Raw genomic sequence first — 11,253 nt, 5'->3', positions numbered from 1 at the left:
AGGGTCTCATCTATGGTGGTCCTTCGATTCCTAATTAAGGTTGAACTAGCCACACATATAAGAAAGATGACAGGCAAAACTGATAGCTTGATAGGGTTATCCTAATATTATATATTTACATTGTGTATAATAGTTTTGAGATTTTAATTTTACTTAATTTTAATAATATTCAATATAAATGAGGAACTCATTCCCCATGGGGAATATTCCCTGGTGAGGATGGGGATGAGGATGGGGAATAAGGCGGAGATGGGGAGGACAAATTTGGTCCAGCGCTCCGCTCCGCCCCATTTTTTTTTTTTTTTTTTTGTTATAATCATCAAAGGGACATTTTCATGATTAACTGTAACATTTTGAATTGGGTATATGAAGCCAAATTCATACATGTTTTAAATGGATAAAGCTCATACTCTATTTTGTTTGCTATTATTACTCACGGAAAGTGAATCAAATTTGTCAAATAATTGGACTATTTGCTTTTATAAGCAGCACAAAATTTTAAATAAGCTTAGACTAAATTCACCACCTTCAACTGTTGAGTTCATCACCCTATTTCAAAAATTTTAATTTTACCCTTCGGTAAATAACCACCAAATGGTCATTCTACAAGTATCTGCCAAACTTTGGTGGATTATTCAGTAGTTATCTGCCGAACATTGGTGGTGGTTTCGGTAAATAATTACTGAATAGTCATTCTACAGGTATCTGCCGAACTTTGGTGAATTATTCAGTAATTATCTGTCAAACATTGGTGGACGTTTTGATAGATAATTACCGAATGAGTGTTGGTGATTTCATCTTCATTTTGCAAGAGAGGGTAAAATAGGAAAAAAGTTGGACAAAATATGTTACGGTGGTAGATTTAGCCTGGGTCTTTCAAATAATGATTATAAAGACTACTTTTGGATTCTTAATGATAAGCTAAGTTAGCTAACCCACCTACTTTATCCAAATGATAAAAAAGTCTACATAATTAGTTTTAAACCCACCTTTAAAAAAATAGATTTTTTTCTCTCACTCGCGATCTTCTCCTATCTCTCTCTTATCACCTCTTTGATCTTTCTCTGTGTTCTCTCTCTTTGCTCATCTTTCTCTCTCTCATCGTCTGCTCCTGCCAATCTCTCTGTCTATTTCTCTCTCTCTTCTCTTCACCATATCCTATTTTCGAAACCTTAAGGGAGGCCAGCCTCCATATCAGAGTTTGTCGATCTTGAAGTATATGGAGGCGCGCCAGAGTTTGTCCATCTAGCAATTTGGAGGTGACAATGTTACTGCTAGACAGTGACAATGTTACTGTTAGACAGTGACAATGTTACTGTTAAACAGTGACAATGTTTTTTTACTATTAAAATTAGGATTTTTGACTCCAAATGCTTGAATTTTTCTTTTTTATGTTTTTTTTTTTTTGACATATTTATGCAAAAAAAAATATCGATAATTTATATTAGGGTTAATTACAAATATATACCTCAACTATACATTACTTGTCAACTGGGTACCTCATGTTCAAAAACTTTCATTCGGGTACATCAACTTCAATATTTCGTCAACTTAGTACCTCCGTTACTTTGACCGTTAGAAGAACCAATAACTGCCTATGTGGCGCTAACGTGGCATAAGCGGACCCACCACTAAACGTTGACTTGTCTTTTAAAAAAAGCCATGTGGACAAAAATTTATAAAAAAATCAATAAAACCCTTAAAATTATATAAAATTGAAAAAAAAAAAAAAAAAAAAACGAAGCCAGGCCCGACCTCACCTTCCCCACCTAGCCCCCTCATTCCCCCTTCCTCCCCCACCCTTCCCCCACCCAGGCCACCACATCCCCCGTCATTCCCCCCCAAACCCAGGCCACACGTTCCCCCGACCACCCCACCCCACCCCGACCAGACCCGACCCACCTCCCTCCTCTCACTTTCTCTTTCTCTTTCTCTCTGCCTCCCCTCCCCTCTGCAACACCTCCTTCTTCCACCAATCCCTGCCCTTTCCTCTGCCACCCAGCCCCAGCCAGCTCCATCGCACCCCCCACCCCACCCCAGCCCGCCCCTATCCTGCCCAACCCAGCATCTTCCTTTCCTCTCCTATCACTTTCTCTTCCCCGACTCTCTGCAACTCTCTCTTACAGATTACTCTTTCTTTATCTCTCTCTCTATCTCTCTCTCTCTCTCTCTCTATCCGGCGAGTTTGGCCTCCTCCTCTCTTTGCAACTCTTTCTAGAATTTTTTCAGCCTCCTCCCCTTCTAACATTCTAAACCAGCACAACTACCACAAAACAACACAAAGTTCACAAACAGAACAAAACGTTGTTGGCTTATCAGCTTCGATTCACGAGCTACGGTGGTCCGATGATCGATCCAAAGGCACCAACATGCTCAAAACAACGAGAGGATTCAATTGGGGGTGGTCCGACCTTGCATCGCTGCCGGGAACAGAAAGTCAACAGTGGAGCCCAACGGCCTTTCCCTTCAAATCGCCGTCGTCCCAGCTCATATGACCAAATTGAAGGTGCCAAGGGACTCGTCGTGCCGAGGGGGTGAGAACCCAGTGGTGTTGCTGAGAGAAGGGGTGCCGGGGGGGGGGTGTTGGGGGTGAAGGGTGTCGGGGAAGAGGAAGAGGAAGAGGTTGGGTTGGGCAGGATAGGGGCGGGCTGGGGTGGGGGGGTGTGATGGAGCTAGCTGGGGCTGGGTAGGGAGGTGAAGTCGGGCAGGGGGGTCTGGTGTTTTTTTTTTTGTCTTTTTTTTTTCTATTTAATATAATTTTAATGGGTTTTTTTATTTTTTTATTAATTTTTGTACATGTGGCTATTTTTAAATGCCAAGTCAATATTTAATGGTGGGATTCACGTATGCCACGTCAGCGCCAACTCAACAGATAACGGTCAGACTAATGGAGGTACTTAGTTGACGAAATATTAAAGTTGAGATACCCGAATGAAAGTTTTTGAAACAGAGGTACCCAGTTGATAAGTGATGTATAGTTGAGGTATATATATGTAATTAACCTTTTATATTAATTGCCCATTGGATATTGTTGCACAATGAGAATAGTCACTGTTGACAGTAGCAATTCTCCTTATGCAAAAAGAAATAAAAGCAAAGCTGCACAATGGGCATGGGCGCGTTTAGTGGGCCTTAAAAAACTAAAGACAATTTTCTATAATGAGCTTTAAAAAAATAACCCAAAAAATTTTCATTTACTAGTATCATTATCTTTTATCTTGTTGTAGGTCTCAGTGTTGAAGAAGAACTATGATCATCTTCCAAAAGATGTATATTTTGACAGTTATAAAGAAGTAACTTGGGGTAATCCAAACTATATATTGTTTGACCTACGGAAATCAGGCAATGGGAAATCAGCTACTTTTTAATAATTGACTAATTATTAATCAAGCCTATATATTTTGCATGTTGTTAACTACTGGTATTACTTAAGCAAGGAAGCACTGACAGACTAGGCCAACTAGCTAAAACATTTTCTATTATGCTCAGTATAACTAGGAAACCTAGTTCAAACAAGAAAAGTTAAAAATTAAGAAACTGAACGTGAGTGAAGGACTATATATAGTTACCACACGCATAGTGTAGTCACACTCACATTTAGTTTCCATTTGAATACGTACCATGATGAAGAAGGTTTGGGCCCAAAATTTCCAAGCTGAGATCTTGGTCGTCGATCGGTGCCTCAACCAGTTCCCATGGTGGCATTCGACACTGAATTCCCGGGGTGTCTCCGAATCACTCTTCGAATTCGGGATCGACTTGGAAGATTTCGTAGTGGGTTTCATCGAGGTTCTGAGGATGCACTGCCGCACTGGGGACGCTTGCAGTGGGTTAGCTTCCACAGGATGACCTAGACTTTGCTCATTTGGGCTGAACTTTTAATCCCAGTATTAATTATAATTTCTTTAATTTTTTCCAATATTTTAAATATAAATACCTAAATAATAAATCATTTCATATGAACTCAAGTTTTTATTTACATTCATTATGTTTTTTGAAAGCTTGTACATGGTAGTTTTTACACTTTATTTAGACGCATATTTATATTTGATTATCATAAGTTAGTAAGTTTATTATGAATTTATGATCAACTTATCATGTATAAGTTATTGACCATCACAATTCACATCCAAAGTATTCCTAGCCCAAAAAGAAAAAATCACATTTAAAGTATTCTCGGCCAAAAAAAAAATCACATTTAAATTATTGACAAGAACAAAATTTAGTGGACATATATATAGACACACATAATTGACAAGACATCGTTTACCTCATTTCAAGTTAGTTGTTGATCTTTATAAACTACAACTGTTTTGTTTTAAAATAATTTATTGTTTTGGAGGCATGCTTCAATCATTTGTTGGTGAAGAGTGATGCTGCATAAGTTGTCATAGGAAGTTAATAGTTACTATTGGATAGTGGTGCTCTACCATAACTATTGTTGAACGGTGACAATATTTTGTTAATGTTAAAATTATAATTTTTTACTCCAAATGCTTGAATTTTTCTGTTTTATACTTTTTTTGACATGTTTATGCAAAAAAAATACAAATAATTTATATAAATTGTCTTTTTTGAGTTTTGTTGCATAGTGAGAATAGTCACCATTGAACATTGACTATAATTGTTATGGTGTGAGTGCGTGACAGTTGCAATTCTCCTGACGAGGAAAGTAAAAAAAAAGGGTTAAATACTTTTTTGGTCCACGAACTTTGGACAGTTTCTCAATTTGGTCTACAAATTTTAAAACGTGACAAAAATAATCTCGAATTATCCAATTTATGTCAATTCAGGATCTTCTGTCCAAAAATCTAACGGAAGCTGACGTGGCCGTTTAACGCTGACGTGGCACACTGAATGTGTGCCACGTGTCACCTCTTTTATTTTATTTTCAGATTTTTTCTATTTTCCTATTTTTATAAACTTTAAAAATTAATTAAAAATAGTTCCGGAATCATAAAAATACATGAAAAATTCCTACAACCTCGTCTTAACTAGTAATACTTTATTATAGGGCCAAATTACCAATTTGCCTTTTGAGAGATTCCATAAAATTTGGGAAGTCCAAATTTATTTTATAGAGAAAAATTTATTTTCCTCTAAGACCGAGAGGTCTTTTGGGTAGCAAGTGTTCACGAGAAAGGTAGTGTTAGTATTTACAAGACCAACGGTGCAAACCTCGTATTTTTTGGAGCTTAGGAGATTATTCTATGAATTTCTAAAGAGTCTAAAGTATTTTAATTTTTTAGAAATAAATTTAGACTTCCCAAATTTTCTAGAAACTCTCAGAGGGCAAATTGGTAATTTGGCCCTATAATAAATTAGTACTAGTCAAGATGAGGTCGTAGGAATTTTTTCATGTATTTTTATGAGTCCGGAGCTATTTTTAATTAATTTTTAATTTTATAAAAATAGAAAAATAGAAAAAATCCAAAAATAAAATAAAAGAGGTGACACATGGCTCACATTCAGTGCGCCACGTTAGCGTTTAACGGCCACGTCTGCCTTCGTTAGATATTTGGACGGAAAATCCTGAATTGACACAAATTGGATAATTCGAGGTTATTTTTGTCACGTTTTAAAATTAGTGGACCAAATTGAGAAACCACCCAAAGTTTGTGGACCAAAAATGTATTTAACCCAAAAAAAAATTTGCGCACGCTGAGCTCCGTACCCAATGTGTTTTCCCATGTAATTTCAATAAGGGAGACTTAGAGTTCAGTCTATTTTATGAGTCTTTTTTAGACTAAGACCGGTAGTGATTTAGGACTTTTAATTAAGTCTTTTTATTTTTCTTTTTTGACGACTTTATATTAAGTTTTAACTCCAAGATTTTGAGCCCAAAATCTCGGAATTAAAACGTAACATAAAGCTTCTACAAAGCTTACTCTACACCTTAAATTGGGAAATACCTTTTAAATAGGGAAAAATACCCTTCAAATCGGGGAATAACTTTATTATGAATTAAAAGGATTTTCTTATAAATTAAAAGAATTTTCTTATAAATTATTATGTTTTAAAATAATTTTTTTATAGATTTTAAAACATTCCCAAATTTTATCTAAAAATTGTTTTTCTAAAACATCTAAATTCAATTATCTCTCAATAAAGTAGACTGTATTGGGACTAATCCATTTTTTACAATGGGCCTTAAAAAAAAACTATTTTCAATAATGGGCTTTAAAAAAAAAAACCCAAGAATTTCGGACCAATATCATTATGTTTTTATCTTCTTGTAGGTCTCAATGTTGAAGAAGAAATCATCTTCCAAAGATGTATATTAATTTTGGCATTGACGTACAGAAATGGGATCGAAATCAGCTACGGTGAACACAGATGGCACAATTATATGAAAAGACCAAAGTATGGTGTTCCATTCCAACATTTTGTATTATTCTTAGTTTAACTAGGACACCTAGTTTAAAAAGGAAAAGTTAATATATATAGTTACATACACTCACTTTTAGTTTCTATTTGAATACGATGATGAAGAAGGTCTGGGCCCAAAATTTCCAAGCTGAGCTATTGGCCGTGGATCGGTGCCTCAGCCGGTTCCCCATGGTGGCATTTGATACTGAATTCCCGGGGTGTCTCCGAAGCACACCCCGCCACGCGCCGGAGACCACACATTATCTAGACCTGAAATTCAACATTGACACCCTAAAACCGCTCCAACTGGGGCTTACTCTCTTTGATACTAGCGGCAACATCGGCGGCACGTGGGAGTTTAACCTCCGCGGCTTTGACGAGAAAGCCGACCCCCACGCCGCCGACTCAGTGGCGTTCCTAAAACACCACGGATTGAATTTTGAGGAACTGTTCGAATTTGGGATCGATGTAGATGATTTCACCTCCGGTCTCAACGAACTTCTGACGATGCACCGGGGACACTTGCAGTGGGTCAGCTTCCACGGGCTGTACGACTCGGCGTACGTGCTCAAACTCGTCACTCGGAGGCCGCTGCCGAGTTCGCTCACTGAGTTTGCCAAGATTGCTGCTCGAGTTTTCGGCACCGTTTACGACGTCAAGTTCATGGCTCGCTACTGCGGGGGACTTCTCTGTGGGGGCGAAATTGGGTTGGAGAGGATGGCGGGAATTCTCGGAGTGGACCGCTGCGGTGGGGCCCACCAAGCGGGCTCCGATAGTCTGCTGACGGCCCAGGTTTTTCTGAAGATGCGGGCTCTGTTTGGGCTTAAGCCCGGGATGTATGAGGGTTTTCTGTATGGGCTTAGTCCCAAGATTTCTTGTGTACACCCAGTGATTGTTGTGTGTGGGCCCGCCAAGCCCAGGCCCACCATACTAGTCCGGTGCCCCACCCGGCCCATACCCACCTACGGCTATGGTTTTGTTGCTGCAACTGCTATGAGTCCTATAATTCCTCTGCCTTTGCATCCTGTGTGTAACCCTTTCCCTGCTGCACTGCCCCAAGGCCCTCAATATCATATTCACATGTGAATATGTTTTGTATATGTAACTCCCTCACGGGTTTGTTATGTAATTTCAGTCAAATGTACATATCTATTAATCTTGCATTTCATTAATGATTACATATTTTTTTGGTTATGAATTAATTATTACATATTGTTCATACATATATATTCTTTACTTGCGTTCATTATGGTGCAGTGTTCATGCACATTTTTTCATTCAGTTAATGAAAAGTTATGCAGCTAGCTATTTCAATAAACTCAATTTAGTCCTGTATTTGAGAAATTTCATTGTAATGTTCTTTATCTTGAAATTCCATGATTTTAGTTCAACACAGTGGTAGAGTAGAGTCATAATGCCAAATATGTTTCATTTATAATTTGAATATTTTCACTTAAATATCAGTCTGGAATTCTGGATGTACTACCAGTCTACCAGTGCCAATTATGGATAGAAATATAAACCTGATCAGGCTGGCCCAAGTGGGAAAATTTTGAGCTTCGAATGAGGCTCAGTTGATCAGGTACTCTTTGCATAATATTAGAACAAGAAATTAAGTTGCTAATTCGAGTGGAATGTTGGTCATATATATCAAATTTGTAGCGACTTACAAAGTTACAAGTTGGTAATCCATATATAGTTACTTGGTTTTTTGTTGAGCAAAATGGTGGTAAAGCATTTAGCTAGTTAAGCATATCATGAGCACTCATGGCCAAAAAAAGAAAAGCATATCATGAGCACTGCAGACCTCCAGACCAATACAGTTAATTTGGCTATGTTCCTATCAGTTGGTGTGTGCTTTCCTTTCAAGCAAGTTAAACACAGCAACAAATTAAAGTATAAATGACTTTAAAATAAATAAAAAAAAGCAGTACTTGAATTATGGAACAAACCAATTCTTAAAACTGAGAAAATAAAAGAATCAAGTGTATGTGGTTTACACTATCAAGAGTGAAGAAGTTAGAGATGATGATGATTCATGGTTTTCTCTCTTCTATTGAGTAATATACGAAGAATAATATGTGGAAATGATGACGTGGCCAAAAGTGGGGCAGATCCACTCATTCAGATGAGGTGGCAAAATCCTATTGGTCTAATGACGACAACAAGAAATCTTACTGGACAGTCATGACTCGCCGGGTCAATACGCAGAGCAGACTACATAATATAACTCAGATCAGTCTCAGATCAGAGAGAGTCAGAGAGAGAGGGAGAGACAGCCATGACAACTCGAAAGCGAGCTTCGGCAGACTCGTCCACACAGGCCAGACCAAGCGAGACCACCACACAACCCAAACCCAAAGAACCCAACACCTCAACAGACCCACCAATGGCACCACCAAAGTCCGGTCTAATTCTCAAGCTCGCGCTCTTCTTCTCAGTCCCCTACTTCTATCTCATCTTCTACCACTACAACATCGAACAAGAGCTCCGGAAATCAATTCTCATCAGTGCGGGTCTCAGCCTCGCCGGGTTCTTCGCCACCGTTAAGATGATCCCCGTGGCTTCCAGATACGTTCTCAGGCGTAACCTCTTTGGCTACGACATTAACAAGAGGGGTACTCCACAGGGTACTGTCAAAGTGTGAGTCTTAGTTCTTACTTGTTTGCATATATTTTTATTGGAAAATATGAACTGGGTATATGCTAGAACTGGTTTTTAATTGAATTCATGATCTGGCTATGTGTTAAATTAAGGATTTGAGCATGGTTTTTATTCGTATAATCAAATTCATCAACTGGGCATGTGCTATAGTTGTTTTTTTTTTTTCTCTAACCAAATTCCTGAATGGGCATGTAATCAATTCTTATATTCTATTCTTATAGTCCAGCGAGACTCTGTCAATTTTTTTAGGATTATATGTTAATTGACTTACTCTGCTTCATGCACTGGAATTATCTCTTTCTTATATAACTGTGAGGTATGTCAAATTTGAGTTTATCTTTTCCCAATGTCTATAAGAGCATAACGTATGCTGCACCATAAATTTGCATCTTAGCTTTTCACTCAGTCCTTGAGTTTCTGGAGCTCATTGTTTAGACTGTTGCCTATAGAGGTTTTTCTGATTTGCGCATCTGAAATATGGATTTACATATTTTGGACAATTAAACGCACAGTGATTGTCATCCATAACTTTTTTATTTGGTTTATCCTTTTTCTATTTCCGACAAACTGAATTGTAGAAGATCCTGTTTTTTTTTTCTTTATCAAATTTAAATAGTCATTTATATTGATCTGATGTTTCAGACTCCCAACTTATTTTATTATAATTTTGATGCCATTTGTGTTTTGCAGGCCTGAGTCATTGGGCATTGTTGTTGGAATTGTCTTCTTGGTCTTGGCAATCTTATTTCAGTATTTTAACTTTACTGAAGATTCAAATGTAAGTATGCTATTCTTTATTGATTACAGGAATATCAATTTTACTTCAGTTTAGGACTCCTGCAATTTATTGTTGCTAAGAGGTGAAACCCTTGGCTTTTGGGGATGCATCAGTGCATTATTATATTATTCCTGTTGGTGTGTTCTCTATTGCCTACTTGTTTAATGTAGTTACTTCGGGTAATTAAAGACGTGAGTGAAGGAACTATTGCTACTGTGGTACCCAATTGATGGGGGAGGTGGATCAGAATACATAAGATCATAGTCGATCTTGATGGAGCCATGGTGGTGGAGTAAATTGGGCATGCTTGCTGTAGGAGATCTTCTTTGGCAAATGGTGGTATTATGGTTCAATAAAGGCAGACATAATGTTGTAGGAGAAAGTCATTAATTTGGTGTGGTTGGCAATGATGGTGGCCTGGAGGGAATGGCTGGCTACACCACTGGTGGTGACTAGAGCCAACTTGATTCAACTCAAGGCCTAAGACGAATATAGAAACAGGGCCCTGTTGGTATATAGTATATTAAAATAAATAATGTAATTAATTTTCTTCACTATCAAAATTTTTTATTTGGGTCTGAAAGAAGAAAGAAAAAGGCGATTAAAGGAATTCTTTAGCTCTTTTCTTAGGTGAAAGAAAGTCTAAAAGAAGGAAAATTGTGATAATATAGGAGACAAATATAGATGAAAAGTTTTTTTTTTTTTTTTTTCTGTTAAATATGTATGGAAACTATTTTTATAGTATGGAAATGAATTTCAATATGACATAAAAGACAAAAGCAAGAAAATTTGAAAATTGGATGGTTAAAATGATAGTGAAAATTGGTCTTTGTTTTGGGATTAATGTTGATGAGAGCGGTGAATGCATCAATTTTTAATTTAGAGTTTTATAGGATAACCACAAATCAACCTTGCCTAATGTTACAAATGTGGATGGTCAAGATGATGCCTATGTAGTGAGCACTTCTGGAATGAGAATGCTTAGATGGAGAAGTGGCAAAAGAATAAAGGACAGACTAGAAGTCAACATATCGTTGGAATTAGGAGTTAGAATGAGTTGACAACTATCATGAGAGAGCTAAGATGGTTTTCTGGTGTGAATGAAGATTGATGATGACATTAGTAAGAGTGAACATATGTTGAGTTGGAGAACAGTTCTTTGCATCATCTTTCAAGGCTGCTTGTACTGAATTTCATGTTTGTAAATTGTGGCCATACATTTTATTGGTGGAAGACTAAAGTGTTAAATATTTCAATCCATGCAGTGGCTTGTCGAGTACAATGCAGCATTAGCATCCATATGCTTTATGATACTGCTTGGATTTGTAGATGATGTCCTTGATGTACCTTGGAGGGTGTGAGTATCCAGTCCTTATTCTTGATTTTCTTTCTAAAGCATTTTTTCCTCAGAATGGCTCTCCAACTTAATGCTAGATTGACTT

The 11,253-nt window shown here is 37.5% G+C and overlaps 2 protein-coding genes across 2 annotated transcripts in view; both read left to right on the top strand.

Moving 5' to 3' along the window:
* The first annotated feature begins 6,486 nt into the window (after positions 1-6,486).
* On the top strand, positions 6,487-7,455 carry LOC147282508 (putative CCR4-associated factor 1 homolog 8). The gene has a single exon (XM_086248222.1). It carries the CDS (start codon positions 6,487-6,489, stop codon positions 7,453-7,455), a length of 969 nt encoding a protein of 322 aa, XP_086104348.1.
* Positions 7,456-8,610: 1,155 nt separating this feature from the next.
* LOC147282507 (uncharacterized) overlaps positions 8,611-11,253 on the top strand; it is a 6,641-nt gene continuing 3,998 nt past the window's right edge. Inside the window, exons 1-3 of the mRNA XM_086246675.1 lie at positions 8,611-9,012; positions 9,724-9,811; positions 11,077-11,168. Coding sequence (XP_086102801.1) covers positions 8,651-9,012; positions 9,724-9,811; positions 11,077-11,168 — 542 coding nt within the window. The 5' untranslated portion in view covers positions 8,611-8,650. The remainder of the gene's footprint in view (positions 9,013-9,723; positions 9,812-11,076; positions 11,169-11,253) is intronic.

Source organism: Dryas octopetala, chromosome 6 (genome assembly GCF_963921425.1).
Source record: "Dryas octopetala chromosome 6, drDryOcto1.1, whole genome shotgun sequence".
Lineage (NCBI taxonomy): Eukaryota > Viridiplantae > Streptophyta > Magnoliopsida > Rosales > Rosaceae > Dryas > Dryas octopetala.
This window is presented reverse-complemented; position numbering and strand designations above follow the sequence as displayed.

Bases quoted from the DNA above. Each gene is read 5' to 3' on its own strand.
- LOC147282508 (XM_086248222.1), top strand. From the start codon at position 6,487: ATGAAGAAGGTCTGGGCCCAAAATTTCCAAGCTGAGCTATTGGCCGTG.